This window comes from Notamacropus eugenii, chromosome 4, assembly GCF_028372415.1.
Source record: "Notamacropus eugenii isolate mMacEug1 chromosome 4, mMacEug1.pri_v2, whole genome shotgun sequence".
Taxonomy (NCBI): Eukaryota; Metazoa; Chordata; class Mammalia; order Diprotodontia; family Macropodidae; genus Notamacropus; species Notamacropus eugenii.
In genome coordinates, this window is record NC_092875.1 from 321,480,549 (window position 1) to 321,504,144 (window position 23,596).

Consider the following 23,596-nt stretch of genomic DNA (forward strand, 5'->3'; position numbering starts at 1 on the left):
CATTCTTGTCCATGTTTGCAGTAAACCCTCACAGAAGAACAATCCTAAATGTTGGGGTCTTTGTTTAGATCTCTTGACATTACTAGAATACCAGAATAACATATGTCCACTGGTTCTCTCCTGCTTCTTCCCCATAACTTTACCTGTCATACATCCTTCAAACATCAAGCAGTTATTTATTTTACATTTCTAATTACATCCTCTTATGACTTCTTCTTAGTTGTCAATGTATTATAATGTGTTATCTATGTATGCAGAAGTAGAAATCTCATTAAAGAATACAACAAAAGAATGAGACTAGACCAAACATGAACAAAAGAAATCTTTTCTGGAATTGAGAGAATTTTGAAAACATTAAATGATTGCTTGAGTCATTTCAGTCAAGTTAGACTCTTTGTGATCCCATTTGGGGTTTTCTTGACAAATATAATGGAATTACCATTTCTTTCTCTAGGCATATTTTATCAATGAAGAAACTGAAGCAAACACGGTTGAGGGTCTTGCCCAGCGACACACAGCTGGGAAGTGTCTGATTTGAACTTAGGGAGATAAGTCTTTCTGACTCCATTCCCGGTCCTCTATCCTTGCATCACCTAGGTATCCCATTGATTAGATTAGTAATCTATTAAACTAGTGAAAGTGAGGCTGGATTTGCAACCAGATGTTCCTAACTCTAGGCTCAGTGCTGTATCCACTGCACCACCTACTAAGTTCCCTTATGTACATTACTACCCTTACATTAATTCCCTAGATTTCTGAAAAAGGAGATGCTACTTGGAAAAAACCAGACATTATTATCAAAAAAGGTCACAAATAGAACATTGACAACTAATGGCCTATTTGCCTACTTTCCCATTAAAATTTTTATGAGAAAACACACATGTCAAGGGCATTTTGGTGGACATGTCTTTCCCAAATGGTGTTCTACAGCAGATCTCCTGTCACAATTGACTGAAAGAACCAGGGAATACAAAATATGACAGTAATTATTGTTTGTTAGTTATGATAAAAAGATATTTGACTTAGCAAGTAAACTGCTGCCTTGAAGCTTCTCTTTCTACAGAATGTCTCCAGTGAGTATGTCAAAAACAAACAAGTTTCTTTAGAAGATGTAAGCAGAGAGATAGGTTTTGTGCTTCTTATATAAAAGTAAGGAATGGAGATTTGTTATCTCTTAATGACAATATTCTTTAAAGTCATCCATCTCTCTATATCCACTACGCAAGCTTCTCATCTTCATTTGGTTTCCCAATTAGGCTCTATGAGGAGACCTGTTTCATAAAGTTGCTGAGAAAAGCTCAAAAAAATAGAATTCGATCTCAGGGCCAATATTAGACTGCATGCCACCTTGGGAAGGGAGAAGGAGGAGAAAATTTAAAACTCAACAGCTTGTGGAACTGAATGTTGTAAACTAAAATAAATTAACTAAAAACAAAAAGAATTCAGTGTGATCCAGGAAAAAGTGGTACCAAAACAAATGAAAATTCTTTGAATGAAATCCCACAAAAATGTGATTTTAGTCAAATTGGTTTTCCATTCAGGTTCACAATCTTGGTGTCATCCTTGACTTCTGTTCTTGTTCATCTCATGTATCCAGTAGCCATTATTTCACTGTGTCATCGTTTCTTTTTCCACATCATCTCTTTTACATGTTTTTACCTCTCTGCTCACATAGCCATCACCCTAACCCAGGCCCTCATCACCTCTTGCCTGTACTATTTCAACACCCTCCTATTTGATTTTCCTGCTGTAAGGTCTTTCAGTCTTCAGTAATCCTCCACACAGTTCCCAAAGCAATTTTCTTAATGCACATGTCTCATCATGTCAAATGAGATAGCATTTATAAGGTACCCAGCACATACTAGTCACTTAATAAATGTCTCTCCCTGCCCCCCCCCCCATAAGCTATGGTGGTTCTCTATTACCTCTAGGATTAAATATAAATTTTTCTTTAACTTTTCTATCTCTTCACAGCCTGGTCCCTTCCTATGTTTCTGATATTCTGAGATATTACTCACTTGTTTTATATGTCACTCTGTTCTCACTCTCTGTGATCCAGCTATACTGACCTGTTAGCTGTTCTACACTCAGTGAATACCGTCTTTCATGTGGTTGACCTTCGTACCCCAAATACATTCCTTCCACATTTCTGCCTCTTGGAATTCTTGGTTTCCTTGAAGTCTCAGCTCAAATGTCACCTCCTACATGAAGCTTTTCCTGATTCCCTCAGCTGCTAATACCCTCCCTCCTTAAACTAGCTTATCTTCCTTTTGTACGTATTATGTATATACTTATACTGTCTCCCATATTGAATGTAAGCTCTTGAGGCCAGGAATTGTCTCACTTTTGTCTGTGCATGGTCAGAGCTCAGCATAGTCTCTGGCACAAGTACAAACTCAGTAAATGCTTGCTGATTGGTTTTTTTTGACTGTGCTCTCATTTCTCAGTGCATGACCTCAGGCCTCTGTTCATTTGGGTTACAGAAATTAACAGGGCACCCAGGGGTGACCGGAAATGTATATTTTAACCTCTTCTTCAGGCCCTCAATCAAATTTTCTGAAAGTTTGCACTGCAACTTTTTGTTTCTTGTTAAATAGACCCGTAAGGGGACATCATAAGTTGGGCTAAGCATTCAGTAACTTCCTTAATAAAGACCTTACCTCTAAGTTCTCATAGTCTGGAGGCCTATTCAACAGACCTGGTTTCTCTTTGATAAAATAAGAAACTTGGACCAGGTCTCTTCCATCTCTAAAATTCTTTGTTTCTAGTGTAATCACATATAACCAGAACCAGAAGAAATAATTGATACTGATTTGATAATTTTACCTGAGAATTTCCAGAGAACCAAGTAATATAACTTGAAGTATTCCAAGACTAATTACTAAATGTTGGGTTATTATCTATCCTATTATCCATGATATCCTAACTCTAAATATGGGTTGAGTTGGTTGAGTTGCCACTATTAGTATTGGATTAAGGTCATAATTAAGTGAAAATATGTACTTTCTAGTACATTATTAATGAACTGTTTTTTCTCTGTAGAGGGCCAAGCCTCCTAAAGAACAACATGTTGATAAACATCTCCGTAAAATCAGACATAATGCTCTTAAGAAAGAAGCCATTGAAGCTGCCATTAAAGAGAATGAAAAGTTTCGCTTGGATGTTGAGTGGAAGACGCACATTGACCAACTTTCTTTGAACAAACTTGTGCAGAGAAAAGTGGAAGATGTTATGCAAGGATTTTTGATAAATACTGAAGAAAGAAGAAACAGGTAACCCCCCAAATTTACAGGATCATATTATGAATTAATGTTAAAACCCACAATGAACAATTAAAAAGGAAATAAATTCCTTAATTTTCCCACTAAACAATTATGTAGCAATACCTTATAATGAAGATTGTGGTTCAGAGATTAGATCTTACAAAATTAATTCTTGCCTACTTTACAAATTTCCCCTACAATAACATGTTTTGTATCAGTTTTCTTACCAGATTGTGAACAAAATTATTTTTTTCTTTCACTGATTTTTAACATATTTTTTTTAATTCTTTTGCTAAATACTCATTTTAGATTTTAACTTGTTGATCAAATGAGCTATCATCCTGATCATAAATTATCATTTCAAGTTATTCTTAGATGTGGAATTATGTAAAACCTTTTAAAAAAGTTTTATCAGTGCCTTTTGGTTTTTTGTACTTCAGTTATTTTCCAAAATACTTGCTCCTCTCTTTGAATCTTCCCTTATGACAAAGAAAGGCAGTTAAGCAAAACTTTGCCTGACAGCACATGAAACATTCAGCATCTGTAACCTCTCACTTCTCTATCAAGGATAGGAGCATGTGTTTTATCATCTCTTCTCCAGTTCTAGGATTGATTTTCTCAGTTAATCTGAGTTGACTACCTGTATGTTTTTTCACTTACATTATTATAGGCATTCAGCGGGTACACTGTGCTGCGGATTCTGTCTCTTTTTTCAGTATCAGCACATATACATTTTTCTGTATATTTCTGAATTCCTTGTACTTATAACATTTTATGGTAAAATTCTATCCGATTGTATTCAATACAGCAATTTGTTCAGTCATCTGCCGCCCCCAACTGATATGCATCTAGTTTATCTCCAGTTTTTGGCTAATAAAAAAGTGCTGCTACAGGTGTTGTATTATATATGGGACTTTTCTTTCTCTCCTTGATAGAATGGGATCACTGGGTCAAAATATATGAAGAGTTTGGTGACTTTTCTTACATAAGTTCAGATTGCTTGTGGAAGACTTTTTTTTTTAATCCCTTAAGGCATCTTTCAGAGATCAATTAAGTTCAGCAGACATTTATTATAAACTTACTGTGTCCAAGATACTGTGGTATACTGTTTGAATGAAGAAAATGAATATTTCCCTCCTCTAGACACAACTCTAAAAACAGATTATAATAATGGGCTGCTGCCCTTTATTAAGCAATTTTGACTCCTTACTTTTTTGTCTCAGACTTCGGGAACTCCTGGAAGCTGAAGAAAATGAATATTTGACTGAAATTGGAAAAAAGGAAAACATAGCAAAGATCAGACAAGATGAGATGAGGGAGAAAACTCGAGTATTAAGAGAAGCAAGAGAAAAAGAGAGACAAGAATTTGTGGCTAAAAAACGAGACCAGCAATTCAGGTAATGTGGCCTAGGAATATGTGTGTAAAATCTGAAACTGAAAAGTAAAAATGAATTTGTGAAGTCTCATTTTAAAGGAAATGATAGTTTACTTTAAATCAATATCCTTAAGAAAGGAATGTCTTGAGAAGCAGTGTGGTGGTATAAGAATGTGCATATTTTAGTTGTACTTAAACTCCTCTACATAGAACTGCCATAATTATGTAGACATAAATGAGCTGCTCAGGTGAGAGGTAAAGAGTTTTCTGGTGTGGTGGGGGTTTGAAAAAAGTAAAATATTTTTTCATCTCTGTACTCAAAAGTGAAGGCTATCTCAAAACAAGGGCAAAGGAAGAGACAGTGCTGGCCTCATTTGGCCAGGCCAGACTAGACAACATAGTGTGGTGGTAAGAGTCTTGGACTTGAATTCACCACTACTAGCTGTGTGACTATGGGCAACCTCTATCTAATAACTTCTATTAACCTCAATTTTCTCATCTGTAAAATGGGAATAATAATACTTATGTCTACTTCACAGACTCATTGTAAGAATGAAAGGAAATATTGTTCCTAAAGCAGACTTCAGAGTGCTAAATCAATGTCAGCTAGTTATTCTTTTTTTAAGACTACCACTCACTTTTAAAAAATATTTATTTATTTTTAGTTTTCAACTTTCATTTCCATTGGATTTTGAGTTTTACATTTTTTCCTCTTCCCTCACCTCACCTCCCCTCTCCCCAAGATAGCATGCAATCTGATGTAGGCTCTACATATACATTCATATTAAACATATTTTCACATTACTCATGTTGTAAAAAAGAATTAGAACTCATGGCAGGAACCACAAGAAAGAAGAAACAAAATAAAAAAACATCAAAAAAAAGAAAGCAAATAGTATGCTTCGAGCTACATTCAGACTCCATAGCTCTTTCTCTGGATGTGGACAGCATTTTCCATCATGAGTCTTATGGAATTGTTTTCGATCTTTGCATTGCTGAGAAGAGCTGAGTCTATCAAAGTTAGTCATTGAACAATTTTACTGTTACTGTGTACAATGTTCCCCTGGTTCTGCTCACTTCAGTCAGCATCAGTTCATGTAAGTCTTTCTAGGTTTTTTCTGAAATCTGCCTGCTCATCATTTCTTCTAGCACAATAGTATTCCATTACATTCATATATCATGACTTGTTCAGACATTCCCCAATTGATGGGTATCTCCTCAATTTCCAGTTTTTTCAGCTATTAGGTTTGCTTTTATCATTAGACTTACAATTAAGAAAGCAATTAGGGCAATTCTTAGAAGTTAATACAAGTATGTATCAGCAGGCAGTTCAGCAGGGGCTGCAAAGTGGATGTCTTGGTAGGTGGTTGATGAAGTTGATCAGAGTTGGTACCTACATGCAAGAGATTAGGGTTCAGTTTTTTGGAAGACTGGGGGAAGCAAGAAAAAACCCCAGCCCTGGAGGAACTGAGATACTTGGCAGGGAAAATAAGATAGGACTCTATCTAATCTGTGAAACTGGAGTACAAACTGAGGGATAGATAGCACCTGGACATAAGGAACCTATTAATGTTACTTAGTTTAATTGGTTGCTTTATAACATACACTAATTTGAAACTTTTTATCTTTAAATCACTATCATTCTGCCTTCTGCTCCTCCAGATTTAATTGTCAAAAAAGCATTCATTAAGTGCCTACTGTGTGCCAAACACTGTGCTAAGCCCTGGGAATACAAATAGAGGCCCTCAAAGGACAGGACAGGCCTTGCCCGGAAGCTGCTCACAATCTAATGGATACAACAACCAAACAAAGAAGTTCAAGTAAACTAGACACAGGACAAGGAGGAAATAATTAGCTGAGGGAAGGCACTAGAATTAAAAGGGGTTCAGAAATGCTTGGGAAGGCAGGATTTGAGTTGGGACTTGAAGGAAGCCGGGAAGTCAATTGGTAGAGATGAGGAGGAGAAGCGTTCCAGGCATGGGTAACAGCCAGAGAAATGCCCACAACTGAGAGATGGAGGGTCTTGTTTGTGCATTACCTGGGAGGCTAGTGTCTTCCTAGTAAACTACTGTGTTTTCCTGCCACTCTATCAGAACTGGTCTCTACTATGTCACCAGTGATTCATTCATTTCAAAATCTAAAGGTTTGCTAAGTGTTTAACGTGTTGAACATGATTGTTGTTGAATTTTTTTTTAAGTCATAGCAGAACCAGCCACAGGTTAAACTTAATGCTGAAATCCACCCAATCTGTGGATTTCACCTGTCTCCTGTGTCTAGGGGAGACTGGTTACTAGAGCCTGGGGTGAAACCTGAGGAGGAGTCAGTGTCCTCAGCTGTGGGAACTGGAAAGATGGTAGGGTAGAACTGGACATTAGAGGAACTGTGCTGAGAACAATTCTGTGAATTAGATTTTCAATGTTGCGAATTACTTTGTTCTCCACTCCTTACCTCTCATCGCCCTCTCCAGCCAGGGGCTCTTATTCATTCACCCCAGAAAAGAAAATTCAATTCTTTAATATTTGTAAGTGGTCTTAAGGGAACTACAAAGATACATCAAGTCGATTTCCCTGAAGAACTTACAGTGTAGTAAGGGAGATCAGACATATACATAAATAAAAGTAATTAAAATTTATATTATGTTTTCAAGTTTGCAAAGCACTGTCCTTACATTGTTGCAGGACAGGCTTAACCAGAATGGTCTTCTTGAAGTGTAAACTCAGGATTGGAATGAAATAAGACACTGATAGTCTAACTAACAAGTAAAAAGAGGTTTGATTAGTTGTAGCAGAGGAAGAATAGTCAACAAGGATATGCAGTGAAGACACCACTTTGATGTAGCTGAGCACAGTTCCCCTGCCTCTTGAGTTGCCCAAGATGGTCTGCTGTTCAAACACCAGATTGGGGCTGGAGCTCCTCACGTGTGGGTTTTAAATTCAGCAACTGGGAAGCATCAGTAAATCCTGTCCTTCATTCCTCTGAGTCAGTAAAGTCTCAAAAATGGTTTCAGTACCTCTTAAGAAAAAGAATTAGCCAAGACTACATGGCAGGGGACTCTAACCAGCTATTTCTCTTACCATATACACTATATCATTTGACCTTCCCAACAGCCTTGTAGAGTAAGCACTACAGGTGCTTACATATTACAGATGAGTAAACTGAGGCTGAGAGGTTAAATATCTTGTCACACTGATATAAGTATATTAAGAGGGAGCTGAACTAGATAATTCTTTACTCCAAGTCCACCCTCCAAACACACACAACAATGCCTCTCATACATACACAATACAAAATAAAATATAATAAGTGCCCAAGGGAAACACCCACTTTTTAGGAAGAGGAAGAAGAAACAATTTAAAGATAGAGAAGCAATGGCTAAAGAGTATGAAGAGAACCAGGAGAGTATGGTGCCATGGAAATCAAAGGAGGAGAGAGATGGTGTCAGAGTGGAGTGAGAGTGGTTAAAAGTGTCAAATGCTATGGAGGTTAGGAAGAATTCAAAATGGAAAAATGGTCATTAGGATATTTTTGGCCTTTGAGAGAACAAAACAGAACAGTAGTGACAGAAACATCATTGTAGGGGATTGAGTAGCTAGTGGATCTTGAGGAAGTGAAAGAAGGAAGTGCAGGCTACTTTTCCAGGAGTTTGGCAATAAAGGGTTGGATAGAGATGCCCTATAGGGAAAAAAGAATGGGACAGCAATGGCACAGCACTGTGATAGTCAGTTATCAATAAGTTCAGCTGTAGTCACTTTCTATATTAGCCCTAAACAGAAATAGTGAGCTTGAAACTAGATAAACCTCCCTATACAAGAGATCTCTTGAAACTCTTGATCTGATTGACCACTTCTATTATTGTTGGGAAATTACTGCAGAATTACTTCCACTCCACCCCACCCCTGACCTAGACAGAGATCTGTCTTTGTCTCTAGGGAGTGAGCTGAGCTGTTCATCATTTACCAAAGTTGTGAGTGCCACCCTTAATCTTGCTAGTTGTAAGACACTTCATGTCTATAGCAAAAGCAAGTGATGCTTACGGAGGTAGAGCTAGTACCCTCTCAACAGCTAGTTATTGTCCATGTACTTGACAATATACACAAATGCATTCATTCATTGAGGACTATTATTTATGAGCCTTGTGCTATATGGGGTAAATAACAACATATATCCCTGTTCCTCAAGGAACTTGTAGTCTAGACAGGGTAACAAAATAAACACATGGTACAATTAAGGAACAGATGCATGGTGTAGTGGAAAAGGATCCTGGATTTGAAGTCAGAGATCCTTGGTCCAGATCCTAGCTCTGATTTGAATCTTAGCCCCATCATTGCTACCTGTGGGACATTGGGCAAATCACTTCACCCCTGAAGGCCTCGTATTTAAAGCGAGAAGTTTGGACTAGATGACCGCTAATGTCTCTTCTGGCTCCCAATCTGTGGCCCTTTTATTGGTAGCTTTCATCATATAACCTTGAGGGTTGCAATGGCCATGGCTTCCCCACTGAAGTCCATGAATCTTGAAAAACAGATTTGAGATGTTAGTTTACTGACGTGCAGTGCCATGTCAGCATTTAGTCATTTATATGAGTGAACCCTTTCATGAAGCAGAATTTAGTATAGTAGTTCACTGATTACTTGGGTTTTCAGGGACGCTGTGGGACCTATTGCTGAATATCTTATTAAATTTGCCTTAGCCTTCTCAATAGGTGGAGGAAGGGCTAGAGGGAGGGAGAGAATTTGGAACTCAAAATTTTTCAAAAAATGTTTAAATAGATATATTTTTAAAAGCACTATTAAAAAGTTACCCTCAGTATATTTAGTCAACTAAAACTAAATCTCAGAACAAATTCTAAACAAATCTTGAAAGCCCTTTTCAAGACCACATTTTGCTAATTTTGAGATTACTAGAAAGTAATTCGATGGTAAGATCCTCAAAGGCAAGAATAATGTGTCATGCTTTTTTGGTACCCTCCACAGCATTTAGTATTTTATTAGGCACATAGTAGGTACTCGATAAATATTTTATTTTCAAAACCCAACTTGTTAGATCCCATTCATCTAGGCCTGAGGGAAATTTACTCCTTTAAAAAACAATTATAGTACTCTATTATTTGCATAAAAATTATTGGAAACCATTCTAGTGATAACAACAGAGAACAGCTCTAAAGAGAAGTCAGTTTTCTAAGCAATTCTGCTAGAGACCTATAAAATGAATTAATACCAATGAGGCAAAAAAATTTATTTTCTGCCTTCTAGAAATTACTATAGTCAGGCTACAGGATTTGGGATGGTAAAACAAAAAAGTAAAACAACCATCTGGGTGAACAGATGTTTATAGGTTTCTGTAAAAGCTGTAGGAGGAATAATTTTGATGGAATCTAGCAATTACAGTGTTTTTATATTAAAATATAAACTATTGAACTTTTTCTGCATCTAATTCTCCTTTCCCTAGAGGATTCTATGAAGTTTTGATTATTTGGAATTTGTGGTACTGAATAATTTCAATTATACAAGCCATGGAAAGAAGTATGACATATCCAGTTCTGTTACATTCCAAACTTCTTTAACTTTAAGTCTCCTTTAGAATAAAAAAGATGCTCCTTCTTCTTCATTACCAGGACATAATTGAGTATCCAGGCATTTGTTTTAAAAGATTCTAGTTATGCATGAAAATTTATGCTTGTCTTTTAAAGACATTTGGTCATTTAAAAGAACTGAATAGTAACATGCTAAAAACAGACATGAAAAAGAATGTTGAACATTCTTAAAGTAGACTTGTTGCATGCCAAACAATTATTACTTGGAATATCTTAGTTGAATGTATGGAATTTCTTATGGTTTGTGTGTGTCTCACCTGTGCCTTTATTTGGCCCCATGTCATTGGTACTCTGGAAACTCATAGAAAGAAAAGTTTTGTTTTAATGCAATACAACAAGCATGTATACACATACTACATGGCATTGTAACTATACAGAGATGATGCAAACTCACCCATTATAAGGGAGTTGTGTTGGGGAGGAAACATGGTCAAAGTTGGGGTTCAGGTAGCAAAATTACATACTTTAAGAGTGGGCTTTATTAAGAACCAGTAATCAGTTCCAGATGGAGGAGAGAGCTTTCCTAATCAAACCCAGATGTGTTGGAGAAGTTCTTGGAGTTCCCTTTTAATAGTGAGATTGAGTGAGGCTTGGGTAAGGGGAGTTTCTTTATTGGGACCACAAAATGGGGGCAGGAGCTAACAACTATTTAAGGCAGCAAAAGAGAGGACTAGCTCAGACCCCTGAATCTGGTTAAGAGTTTCATCTCCTCTAGGGAAGGAAGACTTGCCTCAGCACCTGAGAAACCCTCATGGAGAATGCCACGTTATCATCATGTTGACATGTTGTAACAAAGCTATAAGAGTAACTTCTGTTTTTGTGGGCTTGTTCTCTTATTCCTTATATTTCTCTGTGGGGTGTTCAAGGGGTCTGGCACCTCTGGTGTAAGTGCTTGCCGAACCATTTTCAAGGCTGTTCATCTGCCTTTAGTGTTTAACTGGCACTCAGTTCTCATCTATGGTTGCACAAAACTGTAGCATACATAGTGCTATAGACCAGCTGACCTCACACCTGTTAACAAGTTGGGGGGAGAGGGTGTCTCTCCCAAGCATCTAAAGACTTCCTCCAGTGAGATGGGCAGATGAGAATAATTTGTTCTTAGGGCTATGAAAGTGGCTCAAGTAGGTATTGTGGAGCACTTAGAAACGTGGTCAGCCACCAAAGACTCCAAAGCCATCCATTGCATCCAGGGCCATCACCAGTCATCTTAACTTTTGTCTTGCCATAGGACTCCTATAACTCTAGAAGAGATTGAGGCTGATGACTTTGTGCAGTTCTACCTCACTTAAATCCAATTCGTGCATGAGTCAATTGGTCCTCTTAGAAAATGAAGAATAAATAACACCAACAATAATCATCCAGTCAAAAGCTGTGAGCCTTATTTGCTCAACACAGAGTTAACAGTAGGAAAGTACAAACTGTCCATCTTTGCCTATTTGCTTTTATTAAGACCACACAGCCAAAGTGATTCCATATTTGAGGTCTGCCATTATAATTGTAACATCAAACAATATGTTTACAACGATCACAACCTCATGATGTAATAAATGTTTGTTGAAAAATCAAAGAGTTCAACAATGCGACATGGAAACCCAAAAAGATAAAGCAGTGTTTGACTGAATTAGTAGAGACCTAGCTTTCAAGACTGATAGCCAATCTGTGGTACTCTTTTCTATACTCTGAATCAGCTAGCCAGCCTCCTTTGCTCTAACCAGAACCCCTTTGGGAGAGCCACACAATTTAAGAAAGATGATGCAGGATGATGAAAGGCTTTAAGTCCAAATCGTATGAAGATTCACTGAAGATGTTCTGGATGGTGAAGAGAAGAGTCATGAGAAATATGGGAGGTGCATCCAAGGGCTGTCATGGGAGAAAGAGATGAGACTTGTTCTAAGGCTCCAGAGAGCAGAACCAGAAGCAATGGGTTAATGTTGAAAAATAGGAAAAACTTCCTAAATAATCAGAGGGATTCTCAGGTAGAGTGGTACACTTCAAGAGATGGCAGGTTCTCCTTCCTGGAAGGTCTTCAAGCAAGGGCTACGTGATTGCTTGTGGTGGGAGATGGAACTGGAGAGGGGAGAGAGGAGGTCATTGTAATCATCTGGATGAGAAGTGATGAATACCTGAACTAAGGTGGTGGCTGCATGATTGGAAAGAATGGGTCAGGTGTGAAAAATGTGGCAGAGGCAGGAAGATTTGGCAACTGATTTAATATATGAGCTAAGAGGATCAAGAATAGGGTTACTCCAGAATAATATTGAGTCAGAATGAGGCTGAGTATACACTCAGCGTACATTCATATGAACATGGGAGAGCAGAAATATGTTGATGCCTTTGACAGAAATAGGGGAGTGGAAGAGGGGAGAATGATGGGTGAAGAAAAACAACAGGAAATCTCTATACAAGATCATCCCCTAATAGGATGTAAACTTTTTCAGGGCAGGCACCATTTTGTTTTTGTTAATGCTTGACTTTCAAAGGTCCAATCTTTAAATTCAGACACTTTGGTGTTTGTACCTCCAGCACCTCACCCAGGGCCTTGCACAGAAGAGGTGCTTAGTAAATATTTGTTGGACTGTTATAATTGAATGACAGCTTCAGGGTCTTTATTTCTTTGGGGTTAGTGATTTGCTGTTTTCTTTAGTGAGCCATCATCGATTTCTTCAATAACTTTTCCCTCAGAGATCTCTTTTGCTTAAATAGTTCCCTACACAGCTCTCAAATTTAAATCTGAAGTCCTGACCTCTTAACTACTTCCTAGAACATAAATTTTTCCCTGTTTAAGGTTGGCATATATTGGTATATGTCTTCACTGTATTTAAATATTTACCTTCAACCTACAGATCATTTTATAACTTAGAATATTGTCCCCTGACAATTTGCTTTTGTCTCCCCTTCCAGGGAACACTGTGACGATCTCCGTAACTACTTGATCCAAGCCCACGAGAAGAAAGTGTGTGAAGAACGAGCGGCACAGGTAGCATTTAATGAAGAACTGAGAAAACAGAAAATGATAGAAGAAAAACTGTTCATTGAGCTGTGGGAACATGACAGATTAGCAAAGGAAAAGAGAGAAGCTAAAGAAGCCGCTGAAAAAGCAAAGAGAGAGGAGGAGGCAGTCTTATGTCTCAGTGCCCAACTGGCTACTCTTAATGCTCAGAAACAAGAGGCCAAGCATCTAAAGGAAGAAGAAAGCCTATTAGTGGTAAATCTTTTCATATTTTCATTACACAATGATTTTCCTTTTTTGTACATGTATGTTGCATGCATATAGTATATATTGATTTTTTTTCCAAAAATAGCCCTACTCCAGAGCCTCAGTGTAGTGGGAGGGAAATGCTGTATTCTTCAAAGCTGGACCAGTAGCCAGCTCTGGCAAACATGGCCAGGCTGCATATCTATTGTCCAATAACCAGCCTGACTAAGTGCAGAGAGGCCCAGCCTTCCAATGCTAGTGTTTGGCTGCTAGTGGATAAAATTTGGCCCCAGTGACACATGAAATAGTTTTTGAAAAATACAAGATAATCCTGGCTCCTGCACAACATCTTTTGTTTTCTTGGTGGTGATAAGGGAGTGAAGGAAAATGGGATGGAGGTGCTAAGAATCAGTTTTTAGACTGTCAACAAATACTTATATTTTGGCACACTGAAAAAGTGTGATCTCTGTCCATTGACCAAAGAGTGGACTCACTTCAGAAGAATTAAATGTTCATATTGATATTCTTGCTATAAGCAAAACAAGAAGACAAAGGAGTTGGAGCTGAATGGAAGGACAATGAGCAGATTCTCTGCAAAGAAGCAAATAAAAGAGTCTGCAGAGTTTTAATGTGCCTACAAAGTCATTTCGTCTCATGGGACATAGTAATCTTGCTTTGCAGGATTTATGTTCAGCATTAGCAGACTACCACTTAGGTTATTTTAGCTTACATGCCACCGTTAGTTGTAGAAGATGAAACGGAAGATAAATTCTATGAAGAACCTTGTCTTATACTCCAATCTAAGTCAACATATATCCCAATATTCAATTAATTCATTGTAGGGATGATAGTGAAAATTTGAATTCAAATGTTTTATTTGATAGCTACAAAGTGCCATCATTTGGAAGCAAAAACTAAAAATGGCACAATCATTGCTTTTTAGAAGCTTATATTCTGCTTAAGAAAGGTTGGAGAGTGAGGTGTGTTAAAACAGGAAAAATGTCAAAGGCCTTGTTCAGAAGCATCCTCCTCATCTCCACCAAATACTTTGCTTCTAGCAGAAAGCCAAAGGCGCTAGACTGGTGCCAAACAGCTTTATAACAAATGAAATCAACTCTATCATGATATTTAGGAAATGGCAGATTCCTTCTGATGTGGGAATTGTGTCTGAGTTAGCTGCCCATATCCAGATCATTGACTTTAAATCCCCAAATTGGAAGATGGTAAAGAAAGGATACTGTTTGTTATTGCTACATCTCAGCTACAACCTGCCATTCAATCCTTGCTAAGGATTTTCCCCACTATCCCTCCCCTCCACAAAGAGGAAAATGGACAGAAGTAATGATATTGACTCTAATCTTGTTTTTAAGAAATAACAATTACTAATGAAAAGTAGTTGCCACAGTTAAGAGGCTTAAAGAGCTCAGGAAGAGCTTGCTTGTACAGTCGACACCTGAACTTCTTGCAAGGCAAAGACCTAAGAAAGGCAAGGACAACACCTGATTAGAGTATAAGTTTATTTGTAAGATATTTATGAGAGAGAATAACAGGAGATAACAAATAATATCATCCCCTTCATCCAAAAAGGCCAAACCAAAACAAAACAGTGGAAAGCAATTGAGGGGAAAATGAGCCTGCATAGAACTCGCTGTGTCTTTCAGAACAAAGGGCCTTAGAGCAGATGGGAGATCATAAATACACATGGAATGTGACCCATCTGCCTTTTTTCTATGGCAATCTCTTTTCATCAACAACAATAAAGGGACAATTGCAGTTGGACAGCCTGATTGATGTATTATGTCACGGCATGGCAGTGCCCCTTAGGAGCAGTGCCTAAGTAAGGGGCAGTGCCCCTTAGAAGAAGATTACCAGACCTCACTGCACCGTGATGGAAGAAATAAGTGACACAGACATGAGTTTTAAGAATCTTCAGGGATCTGGTTCCAAGATATCTCAAAGAGATTTCAGAAGAATGGAAAAAGTCATACATGAGGGAGAAGACATTAGTAACTATTTACCCATATGCCTCTTTCTCATTCTATAAACTCTTTGTGAAGAGGACTCATAAACATTTTGATGGTATTTGAAGAAAATATAAGCAGACAGGTAGATGTTTCCAGAGGATTTTATATAGTAGAACATAACATCTCTTACACAATTGAGAAGTTTAGAGAATCTCAGCTCTGCTGTGGATTTAATTTATTCCATAACCTGGGGCAAATTAATCCCTCCTTGCCCCCATGCTGGGCCTCAGTTTTCTTATCTGTAGTATGAGAGAGTTGGACTACTTGTGTGTATATGTATGTATGTGTGTCTGTGTTTGTTTATATATGTATATGTGTATGTGTGTGTATGCACACACACAAATACATGTGAGGTACAGAAAAGTCAAGTGACTTTCCTAAGGTCACTCAGTTAGTGGGTGTTTGATGCCAGATTGGAACCCAAATCATCTTGATTCCAAGTTCAGTGCCCTATTCACTCCATCAAGATTTCAGAGAAGGGGAAAATCATTTCAGCTAGGGAAGTGAAGAAAGGCTTTATAGGAGGTAGTCTTTAAGTGAGAATTCCAAAGATGGGTAAAATTATTCCCAGATAACAGTTTTCTTTCCTTCTCTAAAAAAATGGATCTGTGTTTTACGATGCTTCTTTTGTTTCCTCAATAATCACTTAGCTCCCACCATAGCTAAATAAAGTACTAGGAAAGTGTTTCTCCATTTTGCTCAATGCTTGGAATTGTTTTTTTGGTCTCTCCCTCTAGCCATCACTGCCCAGCAGTTAGCTACTGCTTCCCACAAACATACCTTTGAAAGCTGCCGGCACCCTTGCCTGTTATTTCCCTTCCCAACTATTAGGCAACCATCTGTCCTTCTCATGTAAGTTTAGGTGGTCATACCTATGTGTGCAGAATACGAGTTAGCAGTCCATCACCTTAACCATTCAGCCACCTGGTACTGTTCATCTTTTGGGGTGCATAGGTGTTCAAGGAGGACTAGCATCTCTGGTGTAATGGCTTGCCAAGCCCTTTCCAGGGCTGCTCATACCATTGGTGTCTATGTAGCACTCAATTCTCACCTGTGGTTGTAAGAATCTGTAGTATATGCTGCAGCCACATCCTGGTAAAACTATCTCAGCAGAGAGGGTTAAACCAGGTTGAGGGTAACTGACAGGCCTCAGACCTATTGGTGAGTTAGGAGGATGTCTACCCCAAACATTAGAAGAACGGGAAGATGAGAACAGTTTGTTCCAATAGCCATGAAGATGGTGAAACAGGTGCTGTGGTGCACTTAGAGCTTGGTCAGATGTTGAAGATGCCAAGGTCATCCATTACCTCCAGGGCTATCGCTGAGTGAGGCTGAAGATTTTGTTGACTCTGCCTCACTTAAATCCACTTCACACAAGTCAAGACATCACCCCAGGAGGTCACTGGTTCTCTTAGAAAACAAAGAACAAACATCCATAGTGGTCATAGGAGAAGCATCGCATGTTTCAGTGTGACTACTATAAACCCATAGTGCTCAACATCTTCTGGTATTTCAATTAGAAAAAAAGAAATGTGGATGAGAATTTAGAAAAACCAGCAAGAGGGAGGGAGGAACAGGTAAGGCAGTGGTTTTTTAAAAATATGTTTGGGTTTTAATTTTGTAGTTTTAGTAGGTGTTCAGTATGGCTTATTAAAATATTGTGTGGTAATTCAGTGTGGCTTGTCTATTTTAATATGCCCTCTGAACTCGTGTTAAGGTTTAAGGCCCTCTTGTTCTTTTTGTTTTCTTTTTTTCTTTAGAAAAAAAATGTGTGTATATGCATATATATGTGTGTATACATAGATGTATATTAAATTATCAAGTATTTATTTTTCTTCCTCCTCCCTCCAACCACTAAAAAGATGCATATAATATATGTAACATACATGTATGTAACATATGCAACTACATATATATTATGTATAATATGTACACACTGAATGTACATATTTGTGTACAGGCACACGCAAGTACATATTCAATTATCAAGTTTTTTTATCCTTCCTCCCTCAATTCACTGAAAAAAGAAATATCTGTAAAATATATCTAATAATTACATATATGTATATATTACATATCCATAAATCACATGTATGTTTGTTGTTGTTCAGTCATTCAATCGTATCTGAATCATATGGAGTTTTCTTGGCAAAGATACTGGAGTGTTTTGCCAATTCCTTCTGCAGTGGATTGAAGCAAACAGAGGTTAAGTGACTTGCCCAAGGTCACACAGCTAGCAAGTTTCTGAGGTCAGATTTGAACTCAGGTCTTCCTGACTCCAGGCCCAGGACTTTATCCACTGAACAACCTAGGTAGCCTTCAACACAAACCAAAGTTAAGTGATTGTATGTGTGTGTGCATCTATATGTATGTGTGTGTGTGTGTACACATATATGTGTACACACACACACACGTAAATTTAATTGTCAAGTTTATTTTTCTCCTTTCCTTCTGAAAAGAAGAAATGTAGAATCCTGGTAGCACACAAGCATAGTCAAGCAAAATAAATTCCCATGTTATTTTCTAATTGGCATCATCCTTTTAAATTGAACAGTTTAGCTTTCTTGAGTTGTATAACCATGCTTGTAGAAGATTTGTCTTGGTTTCATTATTATTTTGTCTTAGGAAAAGAGAATAGCTCAGCTGAAAAGAGATAAAGAAAGAGAGAGGTTGGAGAAGCAGAGGAAAATGTGTCAGACCAGGGACATTCTGCAGAAAGCCCTCCAAGACAGGAACGACCGTCTCGCTCAGGAAAGAGCCGAGGAACTTTACTTGGACAACAAGCTTTTAGAAATTGCTCGTCAAGAAACACGAGATGAGAATGAAGAACAGAGGCAAAAGAAAGTAAGTTCCCTTTGGTATCAGAAAGCTTCTGCAGAGCACTTATTTAACCCCATGTTTCTTTGTGTTCAGCCTTCTGCTGCCACATAAAGGGGCATAGAACTCTAAAGAAACTAGAGTTATGATAACAAGTCACTGTAAATGAGCTCAAGTGACCTCTGCCAAAAATCCAAGTCATTATTGCTGTGAAGAGGAAACAGTTATGGGGATATGAGTGCCTTGTCTGGCCTCAAATGTGGGTGTATTTTAATGTTTCCCTTAAATTCTAGGGTAAAGATTTGAGTTTCTGATCATTTGGCCTTCTGTCACACATCTTGTTTAAATGCAATGATTAATTAAATTATAAGTAGATAATTAAGTGTAATAATTTCCATCATGACAACATGTACCGTTTGCATTGCTGTTGAAAAACTGACTTTGAAGGTTCAAATATGGGCCAATTCATGAACAGTAGTGACCAAGGCCTATATACTTAGTACTGAGTTGACATATTTAAACATAGAAAAAATGTAAGCGTGTCCAATATAGGTTAACTAGGATTTTTTTTTCTTTTGACCTGGACCACTGATTTCTTCAGTGTAGGGAACTCTCACTACCAATGCAGATGAGGCAGGTCGGTGACATTAAGAAGTTAAGAAGACCTCAGAGTTAAAAAGATTTGAGTTTGAATCCTGCCTCAGACACTTCTTTGGCAAGTCACTTAAATTCTCAGCCTCTGTTTTCTCATCTGTAAAATGGACTGTTACCACCACCATCTTACAGGGTTGTGATGGTCAATTAATTGTTTTGCAAACCTTTAAGTTCTATATAAATGTCAGGTACTACTCCTGTAATTATTAGTTTTAGAAAATGTCCTGGCACACTGAGAGGTTAGGTGATTTGCCCAAGGTTACACAGTCAATGTCAGAGACAGGACGTGAATTTAGGTCTTCCTGATTTGAGAGGCCAAGGGTCCATCCACTAGGCCATGTTGTCTCTCAAGAAGGATATTTTCAGGTCCTTCTGAAATGTGCACAGGCATGCACACACACGCACGCGCACGCACACACACACACACACACACACACACATCTCTAAACTATTCACTCATCCTCAAGTAGAATCAAAGCAAATGTTACTGTTAAATTACAGGCAAATCATTTTAATGAAAAGATATTTCAGCAAGGTTTTAGGAAACTTTCTTTGGATTCTAAAGTGAATCTTGATCAAAAGAGAAACTGATTTCCTTATTTGGGGGGATTCATTGTTCTAGTGGAGTTGGGATACATTTCTATTTTAAAAAATTTCAAAACTTTCATCAGAATAAACATGGTGGCCACACTTGTGATGGGCTGAGCTGTTTATCACCTCTACCCTGGACTCCAGAAATTTGGACTCTATAGCAGTGAAGTCACCTGGGCCTCAGTATCTTCATTTATGAAGTGAAGATGGAACTTACCATGTCCATATCTCAAGGATATTGTGAGAACGAATGAAACTAGGTATTAGGTATTAGATTTTTAAGTTTTTTTTGTAAATGTTAAAACACTGCTATTCATACACTATACCCACAGAAGGATCTTTGCTAGAAATTGTAGACCTTGGCGCATTTTTTTCAGAGACTCTGCTATTGATCTATTCCCTTTTTCTTGGAGAACATAGGAATTTCTTCCATGTCAAGGGATCCAATGACTTGATCTTCCCTAATCTGGAAATCCTTTTTTCCAAGGAATTTAACAGTGGGTCCAAAGAACTGACCTGCAATTTCAAACTTCACCATTAGGTGTTCTTGTTGTTCAGTCATTTTAGTCATATCTGACTCTTCTTGACCCCATTTGAGGTTTTCTTGGCAAAGATACCTCCCTCTCTCAAATCAAAGTCAATTGCAAGTCATGTCATCATTTTGATGTCATGGACGTCTTCAAGAACAAAGGACAAACACAACCACAACAGCAACAATGGGAGTGCTGCCATCTCCTTTTCCAGCTTATTTGATAGATGTGGAAACTGAGGCAAACAGGGTGAAGTGTCTTACCCCAGGGTCATCCAGCTCTCTGAGGCCAGAATTGAACTCAGAAAGATGAGTCTTCCTGACTTCAGGCCCAGCACTCTATCCACTGTGTCACCTATATCTAATTTACTATATACTCCATCCTAAATGATCCTTGCTTTTGAGGCCTAGGATAACTTACAACAATTTACTTTGTGTTTTAAGGAAATCTGAAATGAGCCAATAATTTACTCTTAATCAAGCATAGTTATATTAGCAGCTTTGTACACAGATGAATTATTTAAAAAACAGATCACTGTACTATATTAAATATGTATATCTGAAACCATGCTAAGAATACACACACGAAGAGCTTGATCTGTCCTGTTGATCTTCCATCCGTATATTAAACTTAATTCTATCCTTCAGAATATTTTCTTAGCCAAAAATGTAGGTGAAGATGGTAAATCATCCTATGGACCTATTTTGTGATCCATTTTTAATAAAAGGGAATATTAGTTTGCATCATTTATTTGAACCAGTATTCAAAGAATTGCCTTGGAGTAATAAGGATTTTTTGGAATTTTTCCACAAAAATATAAACTTGGTATGAAAGAAATAGTTTTTTTCTCTTGGGAGATATCATATTGAGAATCAGGAGACGTCTTTTTTTGTCCTGGCTCCTTCCAGTCTGCTATGTAACCTTGAACAGATTCTGCTTTCTGACCAACAGTTTCTTCGTCTATGAAGTGAAGGTGCTAGACTTGATGGTTTCTTTTTTAAAAGTTAGTTTAATTTTTCAAAATAATATTTGACTTTTTCTCTAATTACATGTAAAAATAATTTTAACACATTATTTTTCTTTTTAAGTTTTGAGTTCCAAATTCTATCCCTTCCTTTTTCTCCTTGAGACCATAAGCAATCTGATATAGGTTATCCATTGTGCAGTCATGTAAAATATTTCCATATCAGTCATTTTGTACAAGAAAACTTGAACAAAAACTAAAGAAAGAAAGTGAAAAATAGTATGCTTCAGTCTATATTCAGACAATATCAGTCCTTTCTTTGGAGGCAGGCAACATTTTTTATCGTGAGTCCTTTAGGATTGTCTTGGATCACTATATTGCTAAGAGTAGCTTGCTTAGTCATTCACAGTTCTTCATTGTACAATATTGCTGTTAGTGTGTTTAATTTAATTTTTTCAATGAACAAAAATCTCTTTTATCTCCTTCCCATTTCTCATCACCACGAGGAGGAAAAGAAAACAAACCTTTTTTTTAAAACAAATATGCATAGTCAAGCAAATTGAATTCTCCCATTGGCCATATCCAAAAAAAACTATCTCATTTTGTACTCTGAATCCCATCACCTTTCTGTCACCCTTCATCATCCATCCTCTGGAATCAGAGTTGATCATTGCATTGATCAGAGCTCTTAAGTATTTCAAAGTTGTTTGTCCTTAAACGTTGTTATTATATAAATTCACCTCTTTTTTCTGGATTGGTTTCCACAATTCCCTCCAACTCTAGGATACTATGAGTTCAACTGGTTAGAGTGATAGCTTGTTCCCAAGAAGAATGTAAGCTACTGAAGGAGGGGGGGTTGCCTTAAATTTGTCTTTTTATTCCCAGTGCCTAGCATGTGCCCGTCACATAGCAGCTGCTTCATCAATGCTCATTTGTTGACTGATCTCATGTTAATGAGGTTATGATTACAGGGTTCATCATCATATGCCTATATTGTACCTAAAAGCTCTTCCAATGACCAGCCATCTCAGTTGTCAGTCACCAAAGAGAAGATGTAAAAGAACAGATAAATTAGTGGCTAAACAACTCAAGGTGCTTGCCCCCTACAAAGAGGTCAGCACCGCCATGTTCATGAAAGTTCTAGAACGTGATAATAACCTGTTCTAGTCAACAAAATTTCCTCCATCTAAATTAAAGCCAATAATATCACTAAAGTCCCTATAATAAAATGATATAGTTCTCTCAGTAAATCATATATATATATATGTTTTCTATGGAGAAAGATGTGTCTTACTTTTAAGGTTTTTAATTCCATCTCCTTTTATTATGTAGGAAGACAATGAGAGGGAGAGAAAGATATATCAGGCCTATCTGAATCAGTGCTGGGAAGCTGAGAGAAATCATGAGGATGAGGCAGACAAAATCATAGCGGCGGAGGCAGCAAAAATAAAAGCCAAGAAGGACGCACAGCTGATGCTTGTAAAGGATGCAAGAAAACGACTCATGGATGATGTCTTGGCTACCAGACGACTACAAGTTATAGAAAAAAGTAAGAAACCAAATTGTGGTAATTTGTGGACCCAGGTCAATTTCAGTTATTAATCAATGCATAGCTGTTGTGCCCTAGCTATCTGTGGTAGGTACTACTAAGGAAATAAAAAGGCATTCAGGATTTAGACTCTCACCTCCGAAGAATTCTGTACTGTACTTGGGGAGAAAAACCATTCAATGCAGATTCTTAGCATTAAATGAAGAGGTTGGTGAGGACTTGGAAATGTGTTCTGAAGATTACAGAATTCAGGAAATTCCATGAATATTATACATTACAATAATAATAAGAACTGGTGAGGGTGGATCTGCATAGTTTATCTTTTTTCTTTCCCTATTGATGAACCCTATTTATATTTATTTATATAAATTTATAATTTATAAATATATATAAATTTATATACATATAAATTTATAATTATATATAAATAATATATTTACTTACAATAACTTCCAGTTTCATGTAATTTGTAGATTTTATAAAGATGTGTTTATCCAAGTTATTGGACTAGCAGAAAAAAGAGTTATTATAGACTGTCCTCCAGATTGATTGCTCTATACTTTTGATTGATTAATCAAAACTTTTGAGGTACAAGAATTCAGTCAGTAATGATTTCACCTAACTGTTATTATCATCTAGACCTCATGTCTCCATCTTGCCCATTACTATATAATGACATGCTTTGTCAGATGCCTTGCTGAAATCCAGATATATCATGTGCCTAGCTTTCTTCTGTTCTACCAGGCAAGTAATCCTGTCAAAAAAGGAAATGGGGTTAGTTGGGAATGACTTGTTCATAGTACTTTTGCAGGCCATTAATTTCTGCTCTGACTTTACTTCTTTCCCTTCCCAATTTCAACCCTATAGTTAACCAATTCACCTTGACACTGTCATCAGTTCTTGAATCCCTTGTTCTCTTATCCTGTCTCTGCTCATCCCATGCCAAACTGCAGTCTAGGTTACTGTTTCTATCTGCTTCCTCCACTCTAACTTAGGTAGGAGTAGCCTTAATGGTGCTGAAGGAAGTCACACAACCATGC

General features: G+C 37.5%; 1 protein-coding gene across 4 annotated transcripts in view; it reads left to right on the plus strand.

Moving 5' to 3' along the window:
- The window catches only part of LOC140502854 (cilia- and flagella-associated protein 53-like), a 199,001-nt gene that overhangs the window by 54,517 nt on the left and 120,888 nt on the right, over positions 1-23,596 (plus strand). For all 4 annotated transcript variants that reach the window (XM_072606912.1, XM_072606910.1, XM_072606908.1 and 1 more), the window contains 5 exons: positions 3,043-3,272; positions 4,487-4,660; positions 13,133-13,436; positions 18,077-18,295; positions 22,340-22,556. In XM_072606912.1, coding sequence (XP_072463013.1) covers positions 3,232-3,272; positions 4,487-4,660; positions 13,133-13,436; positions 18,077-18,295; positions 22,340-22,556 — 955 coding nt within the window. In that variant the 5' untranslated portion in view covers positions 3,043-3,231. The remainder of the gene's footprint in view (positions 1-3,042; positions 3,273-4,486; positions 4,661-13,132; positions 13,437-18,076; positions 18,296-22,339; positions 22,557-23,596) is intronic.